At 42.1% G+C, this 20,760-nt stretch overlaps 2 protein-coding genes across 2 annotated transcripts; both read left to right on the forward strand.

The window, feature by feature from the left end:
* The first annotated feature begins 13,715 nt into the window (after nucleotides 1–13,715).
* Nucleotides 13,716–14,459, forward strand: LOC145400588 (uncharacterized). The gene has a single exon (XM_080273068.1). The coding sequence runs from the start codon at nucleotides 13,716–13,718 to the stop codon at nucleotides 14,457–14,459; it is 744 nt and encodes a 247-aa protein (XP_080129194.1).
* A 14-nt stretch (nucleotides 14,460–14,473) lies between these two features.
* Nucleotides 14,474–19,960, forward strand: LOC145400605 (uncharacterized). Its single transcript, XM_080273069.1, has 2 exons — nucleotides 14,474–14,759; nucleotides 19,887–19,960. The coding sequence occupies exons 1-2, from the start codon at nucleotides 14,474–14,476 to the stop codon at nucleotides 19,958–19,960; spliced, it is 360 nt and encodes a 119-aa protein (XP_080129195.1).
* The last annotated feature ends 800 nt before the right edge of the window (nucleotides 19,961–20,760 follow it).

Raw genomic sequence — 20,760 nt, forward strand, 5'->3', positions numbered from 1 at the left:
GATGATTCTGGTAATACAGAATTGTTACATAATTTTATTTTTATTGTACATCATTGTATTATAATAACTGTGGCAAGTGTAACATAATTCTAGTAACACTGCAGTAATATTGTAGTAATGCATGATTGTAACATTGTATGAATTGTTACGTAATACTGTAGTAACATTGTAGTAATACATAATTGTAACATTGTATGAATTGTTACGTAATAATGTAGTAACATTGTAGTAATACATAATTGTAACATTGTATGATTTGTTAAGTAATACTGTAGTAACATTGTAGTAATACATAATTGTAACATTGTATGAAATGTTATGTAATACTGTAGTAACATTGTAGTAATACATAATTGTAACATTATATAAAATGTTACGTAATATTGTAGTAACATTGTAGTAATACATAATTGTAACATTGTATGAATTGTTACGTAATATTGTAGTAACATTGTAGTAATACATAATTGTAACATTGTATGAATTAAGTAATATTGTAGTAACATTGTAGTAATACATAATTGTAACATTGTTTGAATTGTTACATAGTACTGTAGTAACATTGTAGTAATACATAATTGTAACATTGTATGAATTGTTACATAATATTGTAGTAACACTGTAGTAATACATAACTGTAACATTGTATGAATTGTTACATAATTGTATTGTAATTGTTACATATCGTTTGTAGTTAAATAATTGTAGCAAGTGTAACATAATGCAATCGTTTGTCGTCACATAATTGTAATAATTGCAGTCCTGACATCGCGAATCCGGTCATGCTGCGGTCGATGATAGTAATGATGTGCCTCCCCACTTGGTAGTGGAAAACACTAATTTGCTTTTTGTTTCACTTATTGAAGGAGTTTATGTGGTATTTTGGCATTTGTAGTAACACTTACGCTTTTTTTTTTTTTTTCATTTGTTTGTTATGTTATCTTACTGTATTTCTTTTCTTTCTTTTTTTTGTATGTATTGATTTTCTATAGTCTGTTTTTCTTCGTTTGACTACGCTTTTTCGGTGTTGTCCAAGGTTGCATAATTGTTATTTAATTTCCTTGCGACCCCTTTTTAAGGTTTAGTTTATATTGCACAGATATTATTGAAAATTATATTATATAGCCCCATATTTTGTTATTTTATATAAAAAATATATATACACTATATAAAGTATTAACTATATACACTGACTTCTTTTCTTGTATTTATCGTGGGCAATATACAGTATGTGTCAGCACTGTGTGGAAATCTTTGTTATCACGATTGTGTGGAAGATGTTGTTCATTCTTGCTAACGTCATTTATGTTGGCCATTTCTTTTTCTTGTAATTTAATTTGTCTGTTTCCACTAGGTAGCTTTAATTAATAAATGTTTAATACAGTTCTTTTAATCGCTCACTGAGTAACTGTGATAGTATATTTTCTTTATTACTTTGTGGATGTATAGTTGTATGTATGAAACACGTATTTTATGCAGGTATAAATGGTTACACTATTTGTTAGTAAATAAATGCTATAATAAATGAATGAATATATACAGTGTAGAATATTTATTGTTGGTGATTATTTAGTGGTTGAATTATGCAGATAACTGAAGTATGTGTACGTAAGTTGTAACTATACAGCACGTTTTATATGTTTGTGCAGACGGTGTCTACCACTGTGTCTATTACTGTGTATTGTATAAATGAAGTAACTATGTAACTCACTAGTTTTTACCGTGGTGGGAAAGGTGTGAGTGGTGTTGCACGTGGCGATAGCATTGTCCTTCACGGGCTGATTGACGTGTTGTGGTGTCAGACACACGTTGATAGGCGTGGCGTTGTCTCAGCAAACACGCATGGTGACGTTGACTTCCCACACTGGTAGCTGTGGTGAGTAAATGAGTAGTGACGAGTAACTTGAGTGAAAATGAATGAGTAAGATGAGTTGTGAATATGGGCTTGGTGTTTGCTATCATCGTTTTGACCTTCTTGCACTCCTGTGTCAGCAGTGGAGGTTGGGGGGCGGTAGGAGAGAGCGCTGGGGTTCTAGTGCTTGTTGCTTTGGTCTTGCTTTTCGTTTGCTTGTTTTGTTTTTCTTTCTCAATGTATTCTCGGTCCTTTCCTCTTGTGATTTGCTCGTTGTGGGATGAAGACTGCCGCTACTTGTAGGTGCGTGTAGAAGATTATAGAGATGTCTTGTAGACTTGTTACTTGTAGTTGATCGTAGATGCTTGTAGTTCGTTGGTTCGTCGTAGAAATTGGAAGATTGTTTGTATCAATATTTTGTTAAACTACTGGCAAGACGTCGTGTGACCTCTTCACCTCTACATCAGCGTGATGATTGAGGAGACGGAGGGGGGGTTGGAGAGAATACTGTCAGGAGCTGGTTGTGAGTTGTTACTTGTGAGAGGTATTACTTGTTTTCTATCTTGATAATGTAGACTCAACTGTACACCCGTAAACTCGTAGACTAGTAGGCTTGTAGACTCGTAGACTCGTAGGCTTGTAGACTCGTAGACTCGTTCTTCTTACTGTATACTCGCTTGTGGTTACTTGTAGAATTGTAGTTTCTTGATAATTTAGAATCAGCTGCAGAACTGGAGCTGATCTTGGTTTCAGTTTTGCCTGCTTTTGTAGAAATGATGATTCGTAGGCGGTGAGTCGATCGTTACTGCCACCATATCTTGTAGAAACTTCGTAGCCACCATTAATATATATGTAACTCTTTAATCTTGTAATAGGTGAGTCTTGAGTTTTGGTTAAAGTTATTTGGGTAATTGAAGTGCAGGAGGAGTTAAAGATGAATACAGGGAGTTGTTCTTGATTTATTATCCTCAGAGAAACTCTGAATTGAGAGGCGTATGTATTACAAGGGACTTAATATACTAACTAAGTCTAGATGGACCCCTCTTCTTATTCGCTGTCTTCACTACCTGCCGGTTCTATGGCCAGCCTCTTTCTGAGCTCTGATTGCTACATTCTCGTTTAGCAGGGGTCGTGTCACGTATGTTATACTGTCGTGGAAACATCTAGAACACTGTATGTCTGTGTGTACGTACAGCTTCCGGTACATGACCAGCATTCCTTCACATTAAGAGTTGCAAGCTAATTTCCTTTTGCTTGATTCTCACTGATACACTACCTGTCTCACACCCTGGCTTGGTGCTTCTATCTATCTATCTATCTGTCTATCTATCTATGAGTTGTATTATTGTAATATGGGGTCCTGACAGTGATGCCTTGATGTATTTAGCTAAAGGACCATCTCATTTATCTCCAGTTTTAAAGTAATTAAATATCTTTCTCATTTACTCTATACCTGTATTTCAGGGCTGCAGAAGGATGACGATAAGGTGACGGAAAAAGAAGTTAAGAGCAAAATGGATTAACAGGTGAGTTCAGAGCCTAATATAAATGTTAGTAAATTTAAATCCGTTCAGAATGGAAGGTATTTAGTAAACTGAATAATATGATCTGGAGATGCCAAAAATAAGCATGAATGACGTCATAATACTGAAAGGGTTATTGCCTCTGTTTTCCTATGATGGTCTTCACTGAGCTCAGTCATACTGCCTGGCCGCGTTTGTAGGAAATATATGTAAAAGTCGCCATTGTAATGAAGGTTAAATAGTATTAACTGCATCCTCAGCTCATCTGAACTTGAACCCGGTTGACAGTTGGCTGATTCTGGTCCCCTCTTGCAATTTACCTTCTTCCTATAGAGGAAGAGGGAGCGAGTCGAGGAAATTTTGTACAAACGGACAGTAGAACAGATGAGTTACATTGTTGCTACCGCGAGGAGTCCCTCCCTAGTCCCTAGGAATGTGGTTATCGACACATATATCGCCTTTTGTGTTTTGCCATTACAGTGTGGGTGACAAACGGTAATTCCGTTTTTCATTTTCTTTTTCGTCTGGCTACTGACTCACGCAGTCCAAGGTTGACTGAAATTGCTTTTATCTTTTGGATCTGCCACTATGTCAATTTCGTCCACCTCTAGAGACCAATGAATGTCAGTATTCTCATTCAGTAGTTACTCATTCCTTTACTTTACCTCTCTCTCTCTCTCTCTCTCTCTCTCTAAGCCAATCTGCTCCCCTCACACCTCCTCCCCTCCAGCTTTTGTTTCATTCACGGTTTCACACTCTCCCTTCCCGCTTCCCCTCTTTCTTCTCATATTTCATTGTGGTTCATCACCTTCTTGCCATTCCACAGTGTGTACGAGAAGTGGGACGAGCCGGATCCTTATTTTTAGGATAAGGATGAGGGTGAGGATTAGGAGGAAGAAGAGGAAAAATGAGCGCGTTTAGAGAAAAAGTGGTCCCTAGCAAACCGGAACGTCTCACTACAGAAAATGGCTTTGGCTTTATAGTCCAGGAGACAGTGAGGTGAACCTTGCAGTAGGGTATATACAAGTTTTTTTTTGCTGTTTTTAGTCCTCCTGGGTGTCCTAATGAAGAATCTGACAGATGCCACTCTGGTACCCTTGGGCATCTGTTTTTATTAACAGAAATTCAAAATGACGGCTGGACCATATTTATCACTGTGGTACTGTGCAGAAGATCAAGAGGATACCTGCTTTAAATACTATGTACAAGCTGTCACTGCTATTATAATAACGTCTATGAGTTTTATTTAACATCATACACATTCATCATGACAATACATGGACATAGTATGGGCAAAAAGCTACCAAAAGGGATAAAAATAGCATATAACAGCAACAAAGTGTATGATGCCAGCAGTGACTAACATTCATCAGTAAGTTCTCTAAACTACCCTTCACCAAAATATTTAGAATAAAGCTCTCTACATTTCATCGCAATATGTAAGCTTTGAACATTTACATCCATAGCTCAAAACAGAGATCCATTCATCCAGATCATCCTCACTGTCTGATTGAAGAGGATCATCGAACATCTGCTTAACTGTATGTTCATTGTTGCACTTGTCCTATGTTTGGCAGCTGCAGAATGTGGTGCAAGACATCTTTGCACTCTTACAGCTGCACTGCTTACGACTACATGGTGTGCTGCTTGTGCATCCACATGCGATAACTTTCATCAAGTCTGAAGGTGCTGCAGGCCTATACATTGTTACTGGATAGGGGACCCCATCTCTGTTATGCCACCCATAGTCTTCTGCATTCACATCTGGGGGTTGCTGCTCATCAGCAGCTTTCCACAACATTGCCTGAAGGTGAGCTCGCTTCATGTGGTGAGTGAGTGCCTCGTCTGTTGGCGGAAGAGAGCGGAGATTGGAGCATTTTTCTCTCTTTGTGGTGAAGAGCATGTGGCGAACTTCAGCTATGGCTGTGCAGATCTTGGCAGCATACAAGAGGCAAAACAGACGACAACCAGTCTCCATCAAGACTTCTTCAGAAATGTTTGGTTGATCCACTGAAGTAAGATCAAGGTTGTCATGCTTTATCATGACATTAATGGCAGATACTTTGCCTTTCCCAAAGGGGGATGAGACTGTGTCACACTCGGTAATCACATGCAAGGCCAAAAGCTGCGAGCTTTTACTTCCAAGCTTTCTAGCTGTAGCAGTTATATCGATAACTGTTCCATCAAATTTCCTCATTGTGACCTCCTGGGAGAGGTGGTGTTTCCAACAAAAGTACACCAACAGCACAAACACATCTGTGTCCTCACTCAGTACCTGAAAGTGTTCCCTGCTTTCCTCTCTTGCCAAAAGAAGAGTGTAGCGGATGATGTTGATATCGGCTTCTTCATGTCCAAATTCTTCATCCTCCTGACCAATCATCTTCACATTCACATCATCATCATCATGTGCTGAACAAAGAAGGTCAATGAGTTGTATTTTGTTGTTGACATTCTTCATGAGCACATTCCTAGCTGGCAGAGGAGTGGTCATTGTCATTTTGATGTTGGGGGCAGAGCTCCAGATGTACGTCTCTCACGTTCATGGGACTTAATGGATCCCTCCTGGTACCGGTCAAAGATAACGTACACCTCATGACTTCGAGATACAAAAATTTACTGAAGTTAGCTGCCAGCTGTTCCATTGTTGCATTCTTTGGCCAGGAGATGTGGTACAGCATTGCATTACCATCAATGATTTCAACCTCGGGCTGAATGGTTGAATGCTTCAATACTGCAAAGATGGCTGACAAGAGAGGATTTGTTGCCTTTCCTCATATCACCATATTCATCGAATAGACTGAATGGGATGGGTGCCAGTTCATAACTGAGGACATCCTTTAAGTCAAGGCCCCTGTGAGCACTTGTCACGAGCATTCTTGCATACAACCTTTCTGTGTCATACACTGTCTTGTCTCCGACTCTGACTCCTTTCTTCACTGTCTCTATTGTGACCACCTCTTTTTTCACTGGTTCATAGAAACCTCCAGGTAATTTGCCTAGAAACCTGGCAGCCATATTTTGCCCAATTGCAACAGCATTCTGGACATTGACCTTGCTGTCTGCAGTGCACCCATTGACTATGTTCACAAGCTTTTCATTTGAGGATTTCAGAGGTTGGAAGCATTTCTGTAGTTCAGTCCGTATTTTCCGTCTGCCCATTGCATCAAGCTCAACTCTTTGTGATCCTTCCTCCTTATGCCTTTTCTTTGACTCCTTCCCTTCCACACTGATGCTATCTTCATCCTTGAACACTGTATCCATAGACAGAGAAACCGTGTTGCAGACACCATATGAAAGGATCCATCGTGCCACCTGATCTGGCGAGAGGGTGATGTGAGAAGTAGACTGTAGCACCAGTCGAGCAGGGCAGTACTCCCGAGGTGGATGGAAAGCTGATGACAGGGAGTGCTGGAGCTCCCGTTTCATCAGCCCTCAGGACTAGTTCCTGACCATCCCCCTTTGCTGAACTTTTTCAGTGTCTCAGTTACACAGAGAGTAGGCCAGCATGCTCTCCAGTACAAATTTCTCTAACTATGTACACCAAACTACATGCACAGTACACACTACACTTCCTTTTCCAAAATGCAAAAAATTATGGCGTCTCATCACCAAGCCTCGGAGTCCCCAGGAGGGGGGACCATAAATGCCCCCACCATCCGCCCCTCTCCCGGTGACGACTCGAGGTGCCTGGGACCACTGTCTGACTCACTTCTTCTTCATTTCTACAACATTCGCGGCCTTTTCTCTAATTTTCGCTCTGTTGAGCACCACCTCTCCTCCTCTAAACCTCACCTTCTTTTTCTAACTGAGACTCAGCTGTCTGAGGCAACTGACAGCAAACCTTTTTCTGTATCCTCCTACTTTCTCTATACTCATTTCAAAGCCAAAGGTGGCTGTTGTGTATATATACGCAACGACTTATCTTGCTCTCGTGTTCCTGAACTTGATTCTTCTGAATTCTCTACACTCTGGCTTCGGCTTTCCTGTCATTCTCTGACTAAATATATCTGTGCTGTTTACTTATCCTCTAATTCTACTGACTATCAAAAATTCTTCGACTATCTTACTTCTACGATGGAACACATTCTATTCATTTCTCCTTTCTCTGAAATCTTCATTCTAGGAGATTTCAATGTTCACCACCACCTTTGGCTCTCCTCTCCTTTCACTGATCCACCTGGTGAACAAGCCTACATCTTTTCTATCCTTAATGACCTAGAGCAGCTTGTACAGCACCCTACCCGTATCCCTGACCGCCTTGAAGAGAGCTCCAACATACTTGACCTCTTCCTCACAACTAATCCTTCTGCTTACTCTGTTAATCTTTTCTCTCCGTTGGGCTCCTCCGACCACAACCTAATCACCTTAACCTGTCCTATCACTCCGGTACGGCCTGTGGACCCTCCAGGGAAACGTCGTCTGTGGCATTTTGAAGTCATGGACTGGGAGGCCCTCAGGCAGTACTTCTTTTATTTTCCCTAGAATGATTATTGCTTCCATGGCCGTGAGCCATCTGAGTGTGCCTTGCGCATTACGGAGGTTATTTTCTCGGGCATGGAAGTATACATTCCTTTCTCATATCCTTTGACTAAAGCAAGAAAGCCTTGGTTTAATCACGCTTGTTATAATGCTGTCCGCAACAAGGAGAGGGCCTACAAAAGGTACCGGAGCCAACCCATCCCTGAATCACATCATCTTTACGTTTCTGCCCAGAATCGTGATAAGTCTGTTCTTCGCTCTGCTAAAAATAGTTTCATCCGTACTAAATGCTCTCAACTCTCCAACTCGAATTCTTCCCGCTCCTTCTGGCATCGTGCCAAAAACCTTTCTGACAACTTTACCTCATCATCCTTCACTCCTCTTTTCTACTCTGATGGTTCTGTAGCTATTTCTTCTACTGATAAAGCAGATCTCTTCGCACAGACTTTCTCCTATATTCCACCTTAGATGATTCCGGTGCTGTTCCTCCATCAGTTCCCCCCTCTGACTTCCTCATGGCTGACATTAAAATTTCTTCAGTTGATGTATTTTCTGCCATCATTAGCCTCAATACTAACAAGGCATATGGGCCTGATGGGGTCCCTCCTGTTGTTCTCAAGAACTGTACTTCTGTGCTTACACCCTGCCTAGGCAAACTCTTTCGCCTTTGTCTGTCAACTTGTACCTTTCTTTCTTGCTGGAAGTTTGCTCTCATTCAGCCAGTCCCAAAGAAGGGTGACCACTCCCAGCCCTCCAACTATCGTCCAATTGCTTTAACGTCCTGTATTTCAAAAGTTTTTGAGTCAATTCTCAATAGAAAAATTTTAAGGCATCTTTTCTATCACAACTTTCTTTCCGATCGCCAGTATGGGTTCCGTCAGGGACACTCCACTGGCGATCTTCTCATCTACCTTTCAGACTCCTGATCATCCTCCTTTCGGGACTTTGGCGAAAGCTTTGCCATTGCACTTGACATCAGAAAGGCTTTCGATCGAGTCTGGCATAAATCTTTAATTTCCAAACTGCCCTCCTACGGTTTCTATCCTTCTATCTGTGCCTTCATCACTAGCTTCCTTTCTGGTCGTTCCATAGCCGCTGTTGTAGACGGCCATCATTCTTCTCCTAGATCTATCAACAGTGGTGTTCCTCAGGGCTCTGTCCTATCACCAACTCTCTTCCTTTTATTCATAAATGATCTTCTAAGCTGTACATCTAACCCTATCCACTCATATGCTGATGACTCCATCCTTCACCTTTCCATTCGGTTCCCGCAACGCCCATCTCAGTAGTTACTTCAACAAACAAGGGATGAGGCTATGGCACACCTAATGTCTGACTTGGCTCGTATCTCTAACTGAGGTAAAAATAATATGGTTGTTTTTAATGCATCTAACACTCAGTTCTTACACCTATCAACCCGACAAAATCTTCCACAGGTATACCCAGTAATGTTTAATAATATTCAGCTAAATCCTGCATCATCCTTGAACATGCTTGGGGTTTCATTTACTCGGGACTTATCTTGGAAAGATCATATTACATCTCTTGTAAAATCTGCTTCCAAGAGATTGGGTGTGGTAAGCCGACTCCGATCTTTCTTTACCCCTGCACAATTGTTGACTCTATACAGGGGTTTTATCTGCCCCTGTGTGGAGTACAACTCTCATGTGTGGGGAGGCTCCCCACATACAGCTCTTCTCAATAGGGTGGAGTTAAAGGCTTTTCGTCTCATTAACCCTCCTCCTCTTACTGACTCCCTTCAACCTCTGTCTCCACCGCACTGTTGCATCTTTATCTCTTTTCTATCGCTACTTTAAAGGTCACTGCTCCTCTGAACTGTCTGCTTGCATTCCTCCACCTCTACGACGGGCGCGTAGCACCCATCTAGCAGCAAACTCTCATCCCTTTTCTGTCCAACTCTCTAATGCAAGAGTTAACCGTTACTCCCAGTCTTTCATTTATGCAACAGGTCAACTCTGGAACTGTCTCCCTCTGTCTGTATTTCCTGCTGCCTATGATCTCCAGTCTTTCAAACGCAGTTTGTCCAGGCATCTCAAAATGATCGGATCTTGAATTTGGCTCTCTATTGTATTTTGTTTTCCTCTTGGAGGGAGCTGTTACTGCTAGCTCATGGCCTTTGGTTCCTTCTTCCTTGCATAAAAAAAAAAAAAAGTCCTCCTCTTGCTTTTCCATACCGGATGTATGTCTGGTCCCCGAATTGGTCTGAAACACAGCATTCCAAGGTCCTTCTTCATGGCGGCAGACATGCTCCCCTCTTAGGAACACATCTTCAATGACTTAACTTCAAGAAGATGAAACTGGGAGCAGTGTCTGAATATTACAACGGCTGACCAAATCGCTTATAAAGGAGGGGGTACTTATTTGCCCCTATAAAAAAAATTTGCCCAAGGGTGTCAGATTGGCATCCGTCGGATTCTTGTTCTGGACATGTGGGAGAGCAATAAACAACCAAAAAACCTTGTATATACCTAAAGCAAGGTTCAGCTAAAAAAAAAACCACCCGTCTCCTGGACTATTAGGGCTAGCTGTGTTACTGATACGGACATCTCTTTATGACTACCTATGATATTTTTAGTGTTTATTGTGACCCTCTACTTTCCGAAGAGTCCCCTGCTGTACAGTGAGTCTGGACAGTTTTGCCCTCTCTGTTTTATTTTTCCCCACCTTCCCTCAGTGTGGGGACGTGAGGACATCACTTAGCTCTTCTCCTTTTTGCCGCCTTATTTTGTTTTCAGTTTTTCTCAGTTCCTATTCATTTTCTTCTATATCTACTCTTCCTTCTCACATTCTTCTTCCTTTGTCAAGTGATTCTTCTCCATTGACTTTTGTCTCTATGTTGATTTTCATATACTATACCCTTCATTGGGGGTTTGTGCGTGTGTGTGTGTGTGTGTGTGTGTGTGTGTGTGTGTGTGTAAAATCAATTATATCTCCTAAAATGGTGGTTCACTAAAAGAGAAACAAAGAATCATCAGCTTTTATAGACGTTTTTGCTTCTTTTTCCTCATTCACCAATAGAATCGCCGAGAGAGAGAGAGAGAGAGAGAGAGAGAGACACGACATTAGTAAACAACAAGAACTGAAGAGAGGCTGAAGGAAAATAAAATTCATTATATATAGATAGATAGATAGATAGATATAAAGAGAATTTCTGTCTGTCCATCCTCTATGGAAATCGAGAGGGATGCTTATACTGTAGAACTCTCTAAGCAATTATAACAGGTGTGACTTTTCACCGCTAATTTAGATGTGTACGTTACATCTGCTAAAATATTACGAAACGTTGTTGAACTTGCAAAAAGGAGGATTTCCTTAGTGCCCCCCTGTTGATTCAAAATGGAACCTCACTTTTCGGTATGCCTAGCTACAGTTTTCAAAGTCTCGAAGTAGAGCAGGCTGGACGAGCGACGTAGGCGGGACGAACAGAAACTCATGTGTAAATCTGAGGCTAGGACTCACGGAAAATTATTCAGATTAATTGATGGTTCATATAATCCGTTTATATATAAAAGAAGATATATTCTATTTCCTGTTTGTCTGTCCTCTATGGAAATGGAGAGGGATGAATATAGAACTCTCTAAATAGATTTAACAGGGGTAACTTTTTTCAACGAAATAAATGTGTACATTACAGTTGCTAAAGTGATGCCTCTGATGGCCAAGATTAGAACTGATTAGAAAAATTCAAGCCAACATGGTGGGGATGTGGCAAACAATTACCACTGACATTTTTACTTCTATAACCGTATCATTATTAGCTGCAACGGATCGAGTGGGTGGCTGGTTTTGTGGGGTGGGTGGGCTGGGTTGAGTGGATGGATGGGTGTGGTGGGGGAAGGTGGGTGGGCAGGGTTGGATGTGCATGGTGAAGCAGTTTGGGTGGGCGAGTTGGTGGGCAGAATGGATGGGTGAATGTGGGTGAGTGGGTGGGGAAGATGAGTGGGAGAAAAGGAAGAGTAGGTGGGTGGATGGGTGAGCAGGGTGGGTGGGTGAGTAGTGGAGAAAATAAGTCCATGGTAGAAACAGGTCCATGAGGAGTATATTTCTGGGAGAAAGGGCCCAGTGACAAACATAAGTTCAGTGTGTATGGGGTCCCAAGGGCCCTCTCGCACAGAGGTAGTGGCCGCCCTGGGTCCGAGGCATTGTGGTATGCACGATCATAGATTTTTACCCGGGCAACGCAGGGTGCCCCTGCTAGTGACTAATCTACAGTATACAAATAAAAAAAATCTGCATTGTTTGTCCTTCAATCACGCCCAAACCAAGGTCCAAACACCCCTAGACCCATATATATTTTGAATCACGGTGACCCAGGGATGGTTTTAGGCAGGTCAAATTTCAGATCTTGGTAATTTGAGGTCATCGGTAGAGTGTTCGCCTTTTTGGCCCTGGCAAAGCAGGGTAGGCTACCCTTGCAACCCAATATTTGTCATGGAGACTCACATGACCTCCAGTTCGTACATAGGCCATGTGAGGTTGACCTCCGAGGCCATTTGAGGTCACCAGTCAGAGGTCATTTGAGGTCACCAGTAATAGTAAACAAGTGTGCACAAATTAATACTGTGCGTTAGTCTGCGAAAGCTGAAATAGAAAGTTCTTGGATCTCTTAAAATCCCTCTTCAGAGGCAAAAGAGGTCCATGGTCTTTTTGTAGTAGAAAGAAAGATTAGAGTGTTCGCCTTTTTAGCCCGGCAGTGCCGGGTACCCTTGCTAGTAAATGTTATAAAGGACACAGACATATCTGTCCATCCAGTGTGGAGTCCAGTGAGCCAGGAAAAATCGCACTAACTCTTCTCATAATACTGTTAACAGACTAATGAGTGCTTGATGATATATGACATGCTAGTAAAGACCTCTGATGTTGTAATAAGCCAGTATTCCTCATAACGATAATTATCTTCAGTGACTGGTCAAAAGGGTTCAGTATTTCCTAATGATAAACAGCTAAATACACAAACCCAGCCATAGAGGGTGCAAGCCAGCACAACTCTATGCCAGTCCCAAACCCGGATAAATGGGGAGGGTTGGCGTCAGAAAGGGCTGTGGGCCAGTAAGATAAAAGCCAAAACCATGATGAGTCAACCGAGGAACAGTGGATCATGTCAGGGTGTACCCCATTATAAGCGACGCACAGAGGCATCGCCCGACCTCTGCGAATGTGCAAGGGCTACCGCGCCATGAGCGAGCGCGGCTAAAGAAGCGAGCTCCTGTTACCGTTAGGGTGGCAATACTGAATGTTGGGACTTTGACAGGTCGAGCAAAAGAGGCGGTAGAGCTGATGAAGATGAGGAGGGTGAGTATACTGTGTGTGCAGGAGACCAGGTGGAAGGGTAACAAGGTGAAGGAATTAGGAGATGGATACAAACTTGATTATAGTAGTGCAACTGCAGAGGGAAGGAATGGAGTTGGAATAGTGGTGTTGCAGAAAATGAAAGTATATGTGACTGAAGTGGCGAGAGGAGGAGATCGGTTGATAACAGTAAGGTTAATATATGGGGCATGTATAATAAATGTGGTTAATGCATATGCACCACAGACAGGATCAACAGATGAAGAAAAGGAAGAGTTCTGGAGAAAGCTAGAAAGTGAGATGGAGAGAATTGCTGTGGAGGAGAGAGTGGTGCTAGGCGCGGATCTGAATGGACATGTTGGAGCAGATAATGAAGGAACTGAGAGGATACATGGAGGCCATGGGCTTGGAAATGTAAGTGCAGAGGGTGAACGGATACTGGATCTGGCCATTTTCTTTGACCTGGCAATTGCTACTACTTTCTTCTGAAGAGGGAAGAGCATATCATCACGTATAAGAGTGGAGGAAATTCTACCCAGATAGACTACCTCATGTACAGAAGATCAAATCTGGTAGAGATAAAAGACTGTAAAGTTATACCAGGTGATCACGTAGCACCACAACACCGGCTGCTAGTGATGGATGTGTGGCTAAAAAGACCAAGAAAAGGAAGGAGGAGGTATGAGAAGAGGATTCGATGGACGGCACTGAAGGAGGAAGCGAAGAGACAAGAGTTCAAGACCAAGGTACTAGATAGGGTGAACGTAAATATAGAGGGAGTTCAAGACTGGTGGAAGGAGAATGCAGAAACTGTGAGAAAAGCGGCCAGAGAAGTACTTGGAGAAACATTGGGAAAGCGACGTACAACTAGAGAAGAATGGAGGTGGAGAGAAGACGTTAAGAATGCACTAAAAAGGAAACAAAGAAGCAGTGGGAGCAAAGCAGATCGTGGGAGGACAAGACAGTGTATAGAGGCGCAAAAGAAGTTTGCACGGAGAGCAGTGGCTAAGGCTAAGGCTAAGGCTTGTTGTGATATGTATGAGGAGCTGGAAACACCTGAAGGAGAGAAGAGAATATACAGGATAGCAAGGATTAGGAACAAGTCTACAAAGGATGTAAATCATGTGAAGCAGATGAAGGATGTAAATGGTGTGATGCTAATCGATGACATGAAGGTACAAGAGAGTTGGAAGGAGTACTTTGAGGGCCTACTAAATGAGGAGAACCCACGGGATCATCAGAATGATGGAATACCATACCTAGGTCTTACGAGATGTGTAGAGAGAGCAGAATGAGGGCACTTAAAAGAATGAAAAACAACAAGGCAACTGGACCAGATGAGATCCCGATGGAGGCGTGGAGGGCCCTGGGAGAAGCGGGAGTGGATTTGTTGTGGAATTCTATGTGCAAGATAGAGGAGCAGGAAGAGATACCAGATGAGTGGAGGGAGAGTGTGTTGGTAGCCATCTTCAAGGAGAAAGGAAATGTACAAGAGTGTGGGAATTATCGTGGATTTAAACTGCTATCTCACACAATGAAGGTTTGGAAAAGGATACTGGATGAGAGACTGAGGCTGGAGGTGGAGGTGGCCAGAGGTCAGTTTGGTTTTATGCCGGGAAGAGGAAAAACGAACCCAATATTCATACTGAGACAAATGGCAGAAAAGTATAGAGAAAAACAGAAAGAACTACATATGGTATTTATAGATCTAGAGAAGGCCTATGACAGAATACCGCGACAGGAGTTGTGGAGATGTCTGAGAGAGAAAAAAGTACCGGAAAAATATGTAAAACTTGTAAGGGAATTGTACAGGAATGTTAAGACGCGAGTGAGGAGTGGAGCAGGCATGACGGACAGTTTTGAAATGGAGGTGGGGCTGCATCAGGGCTCTGCGCTGAGACCCTTCCTTTCAACATCGTATTCGACGCGTTCACAGAGGATGTAAGAATGGGGATACCGTGGGACATGATGTATGCCGATGTTGTGGTTTTGGTGAATGAGTCAAAAGAAGGGATAGAGCGCAGACTGGATGAGTGGAGATTAGCACTGGAGAGTAGAGGAATGAAAATAAGTAGAACAAAGACAGAATATGATGTGTACAGAGCAGGTGCACGATAGACGTGAAAGTATTAGGCTGGATAGTGTGGAGCTGAAGAGGGAGGATGCATTTAAATACCTGGAATCCACCCTATCAGCAGACAGTAGTGAAGATAAGCAAATAATTGGAAGAATCCAAGCAGGATGGAAAAGTTGGAATGACGTGTATTGGGCGACAGGAGAATGCCAGTGAAATTAAAGGGGAAGGTGTACAAAACTATGGTAAGACCAGCAATGACGTACGGGGCGGAGGCACTACCTGTGAAAAAGGAAACGAGAGGAGGATGGAAGCAGCGGAAATGAGGATGTTGCGATGGATGTGCGGCGTGACAAGGGAGGACAGAATCAGCAATGCAAGGATCAGATGAACAGTGAAGGTGGTGGAGGTTTCGAAGAAGACACAAGAGGCAAAACTTGATGGTACGGCCATGTCATGAGGAGCGATGGACAAAGTGACGAGAGGAGAGCACTGGATATGGAAGTTCAGGGAAGGAGGAGGAGAGGAAGACCCAAGATAAGGTGGAAAGAGTGCAGAGTGGCGGATATGAGAAAGAAGGGTCTGGATACCAACATGGCAGGCGATAGAGGCAGGTGGAAGAGGCTCATCAATAACAGCGACCCCATATAAAGATGGGTAAATAAAGCTGACGAAGAAGAAGAGAAACAGCTAAATACACAGTGATCATCGTAGCCAGTATTTGATAAAGGTCGCTATTAAGTTACTGATTACTATCAGTGTTATATGAGGCTCAGCGAAGGAAAATGTAAAATGAAAATTAAGAAAAAATTCTTTGTAAAAGATAAACAAAGCAGTTGATGGTTTCCACTCAGAGTTGTGCAGTCGATTATCTATCGGCATACACAGAAAAAAATTCATCCATCCAGCCTTGATCCACTCCACTTTTTGCACCATCAGGAATGTAGGTGCCAGGGGCTAAGCTCCTTAGTCCTGACAACTAAGGGGTGGGTAACTAGCCTTGATCGCCCTTGAGTGGAATTGTTATCAGTAAACTCCAACCATTCCTTGGATGTAAATCCTTATAGGCTCAGTCCTTGGACAGCCTTAATCCACTAACTCATCAGGTGTACTGGACTTGTGCGTGTCAACCACTAAGAAAACAAGACAGGATTCATCTTACACCTCAGTCATGTTGAACGCGAACGAACAGACGAAAAACTGTTTTCTTGGCTCAATCACCCACAGTTCTCGACTTCATCGTTTGGAAATCATCTTAACTTACATATAGGTCTTAGACACTCCATTTCCACTTCTTTTTATTCCCTAGCATTCTAGGCCAACGAATTGCATATACTGTACAAAGCATTGTCGGCGCCATGTACATTCATAAGTGCCCATCTTTGCATGAATATACGTTGTTTTTCCTTCCACACACTTTACAGCGCCCATAATACGTTTGCCCCCTCCCTTACCCTATGAGTTATTCTGGTCCCTGTGATTCATATGTTGCTACCACCATTAAAACACACACACACACACACACACACACACACACACACACACACACACACACACACACACACACACACACACACACACACACACACACTTCCTCCAAATCTTCCCCATTTAATGTCACTTATATAATTATCTTTTAGCTCAGTCCTCTGCTGCATCATACAAATTTACTTCTCATGTTCGCCTTCAACTCCCTGCAAACACTTTCAAACGCAGATACTATGGTCAGACTCAAATATGAAGTCCGTTTGGGTGGGGCCCGAGAGGGGATTTCCCTCTCTACAGCTCTGCCGCATCAACCCCAGTACCTATCTCTCTCTCTGTCATATGTCAGCTATTTACTATTTGAATTTGTATATTAAATATTCTGTACTTATTAAATATATTAGATAAGGCTATATGGTGCTATGAATGTGTTGCTTTTAGGGATAATAGCAATAATTTGTATAAATTCCACACCACGTGACAACGTCGCTTTCCGACGTTGCCAGAGGTCAAGGACACCCACCTCAGACTACAGGTGACCGGTCACTTCCTCCCTGATCCCCACCCACGATGGCAGCTACTCCGACTCGCTCTCGTGTGCTCCACAGTCGGGAGAAAGAACTTATTTACACTGTGAACAAGTATTTTCTAGAAGAAAGATCAGAGAGAGGACTTATGCCTACTGGGGAAACCTCTATAAAAAAAAAACGCGCCAAGACTTTTACCTCAGTGGTGGTGTGGAAAAAAGGTCGAAACAATATAGAAGAAAACACAACTTATAAATATATGACAATTTTCTCAATCAACTGAGAGAGAGAGAGAGAGAGAGAGAGAGAGAGAGAGAGAGAGAGAGGAGGTTTGGCAGAGCTGTAGAGAGAGAAATCCCCACGCGGGCCCCACCCAAACGGACTTCATATTTGAGTCTGACCATAGGCTATCTTCCGAAATTTACCAACGAGTCTGTGGCAATTGTTGTACCATCTGCAAGGAATACCTGGTTTCTCTCTCTCTCTCTCTTTCTTTCTCTCTATCTCTCTCTCTCTCTCTCTCTCTCTCTCTCCAACATCACTTACTGTAGATCTCGCCCTCCTCCCCATTACCGCTATAGGTGCCTCCCTCGTTGGCCCTCAGTGCAATCGGGAAGTACAGCCAGCTCTATACAAACAATAGGATTTAGTTAATAAAAAAAGGGGTGAATGAAAACAGTAGGGCACAGACGAGAGAATCTGCAACCACAACAGCAAGGGAAAAACTACAGGAAAATCAAGTGGAGAGAGAGAGAGAGAGAGAGAGAGAGATTTTGACATGATAATGAGTCCAGTTAAACATTATCATTATTTTACACATCATTATCTCACTCTCATCAGCCTGTTCTTGTCCGCAGAGGCCACGGTATTCCCAGAGTCTGAAGAGTGTACTGAGATGAAGTAAGGTATCCGAAAAGTCCAAGAGTGTGAAGCATCTGATGAGAAGAACTGAGAGTCTGAAGAATTTAACAAAGAGTAATGCGGCTAATGGGTAGAGCAAAATAGTCTGAGTCTAATGAGGAAAACTGAAACGTGATAAGCAAAAACAAAACAGTAAGAGGAATGGAGAATTGCCTGGGAAAAAAGGGGGGGCTGTAGAGTATAATCATGAAATCTAAAGAGTCTGAAGAGTTTTTGGAGACGAAGAGGAATCAGAATTTCAAGGAACGAGCGCATGTCACAATTTAATACGTGTGTTGAAATGTCTAGAAAATTCTAGTCTTTTTTTTTTTTTTAATGAGTCCGACTCAGGGCACAGACGTTCATTACTTAATCACAACATGCGAGTAAAATGAAAGAAAGATTGAATGCTTCCTGCTTGTTTTTAAAATCGTGCTTTTAAACTGAGCTATGAAGTTTTAATGATGTATAACACGCATGAATGGAGGAAGATAGGAATAATTCACTTTTCTCCGTTGAGGGTGGTTCTTCTTAACGCTCACTGCCCACAAAAGCGTTTCTTCCATTACTCTGATCCAAGACAACTGTTGTCAGCTGTACTCAGTTGACACGTGATGCAGCCAGCACAAGGACGCTGTATTAGCATAGTCACTTGCCTGCGGAGAGACGCATGCCACTCACTCCAACTCCGGTGGTTGCTGTAGGAAGTGGTGGCTTCTATAATCTGCTTTCCATGCTTTAACCATGCTTGATTAGCTTACATCCGTAATGGCTTTTGCATATTTGTCACTTTTAATCAGATGTCTGGAAACCTTCAGTACTGTATCTAGAAACACTCGTAGCTGGAAGCCCCCATTATCTGCAAAGCGATTGATACCTGAAAATCACACACACACACACACACACACACACACACACACACACACACACACACACAACGAATCCTGGCAATATCCTTGCTTCCACTACCTTCAGTGTGCGGAGGCGTCAAGAACTCGTATGTGGGTGTGAGCCATAACACTTTTACCTCACACAGCTGCAAGTCTAGGGGATCACACATGCTTCCTCCTGGCTGAGAGGATGGATTACCTGAGGATTGCGTGGGAGCTTTAGCCGGTCACACACACACACACACACACACACACACACACACACACACACACACACACACACACACACACACACACACAAACGTGGACGCACAGATTTTTTCATCAAACAAATGGGTTTTGCTGAACAAGATTTTCTAACATTTACAAAACATTTTGTACAGGTAGACAGTATGGCATAGTTGTCAAAAACAAATTTGCTTGAATGTTTTGTTCGATCAGCTAAACTGGATTTTGCGTACGAAACACACTGGAATACCAAATTTTGGTTAACTTATTTTTAGTTATCTTAGCAATACACTAATGTGTTTACAGCAAAACTACCCAAAGCCGTTTCAGCAAAATTTATTTTGTTATGATATATAAATGCCCCGTATCCAACCCCTACCATACTTATGCAACTTACCGAAGCACAGATAATTCCATGTGATCCTGAATAAGTCATCAGTAACAATCAGCAGGTGCTATATTCAAATATGAAAAGTAAATATCAGCAGGAGAGATGTGCATTTCAGGTAGATGCATGTCAGTTGAGGAACTGAATACTGTATATGCAAGGACAAATGAAGATCATAAAGATTATTTTTTTACCATGTGTTGCTGTATACTTCCTTCTTTATCCCTCAGCCCTCTTGATATCAAAATCACCTGATGTGGTGCTGTACAGAGAAGAACCACTTGTATCAGCTAAGGACTATTAATGCTGGCATTGCAAATGGCAGTACTAGCCCTCTTCACTACGTGACCGTGTCTCACAATACTCAGGTAACATAAGGCCAAAGAAGTGGACTTCATGAAGCTGTCATAAGACTGAGACTTGGCTATAAATATTATTGGAAATTCATCAGAGATGACTCGTTACCTTGTGCAGTTTGTGGGGCACCAGCAGCACACACACTTCATCACTATATAATGGATTGTCCTCTTACTGCGAAGTATAGAAACTTCTTACGCTGACTGATCAAATCTCGTGGCTAATTAATGAAAAGCTGCTACCTGCCACTCTCCATGATTATCTTGAATTTGTATCAAAGTTCAAGAAAGCATTAAATTCAATACATGTATGGTTACACATACAAATGGTTGCTATTCTTCATTATATATTACATTTATCGGCAACACTCATTACGTTGCCCAATACGGTGCATGTTTCACCTGTATATTTACATCATAGCCTGCGTCTTACACACCCAAGTCATAGCCTCTAACAATGATACTACTCAAGCCAGTGTAATAGAAGACACTACTGTGTACCAATGAAGGACATGTATTAAATGAATAAATAAATAACTAAAAGTAGTGAAGTTCAGAGAGAGAGAGAGAGAGAGAGAGAGAGAGAGAGAGGTCGTCTTGGTGGGTGTTTTGACCATCACTCATCGACCCCATACGACCCACTGATAAGGCAATGAGTCTTTACTGATTTGGAGCTACTTCTCTCTCCTGTATGTAATATATCTTATAAATTCCTTTACATTTTGTAACATATATTATATCCTCTATT

Source organism: Coenobita brevimanus, chromosome 6, assembly GCF_032717465.1.
Source record: "Coenobita brevimanus isolate Jiangsu-jjx chromosome 6, ASM3271746v2, whole genome shotgun sequence".
In the NCBI taxonomy this organism is placed as follows: Eukaryota; Metazoa; Arthropoda; class Malacostraca; order Decapoda; family Coenobitidae; genus Coenobita; species Coenobita brevimanus.

What these genes read in the sequence shown, in the direction of transcription:
- LOC145400588 (XM_080273068.1), top strand. Translation starts at nt 13,716, where the DNA reads ATGTACAGAAGATCAAATCTGGTAGAGATAAAAGACTGTAAAGTTATA.
- LOC145400605 (XM_080273069.1), top strand. Translation starts at nt 14,474, where the DNA reads ATGAAAAACAACAAGGCAACTGGACCAGATGAGATCCCGATGGAGGCG. An exon ending in GGAGGTGGAGGTGGCCAGAG is followed by an intron (nt 14,760 to 19,886) that starts GTCAGTTTGGTT and finishes TTTATCCCTCAG; the next exon opens with CCCTCTTGATATCAAAATCA.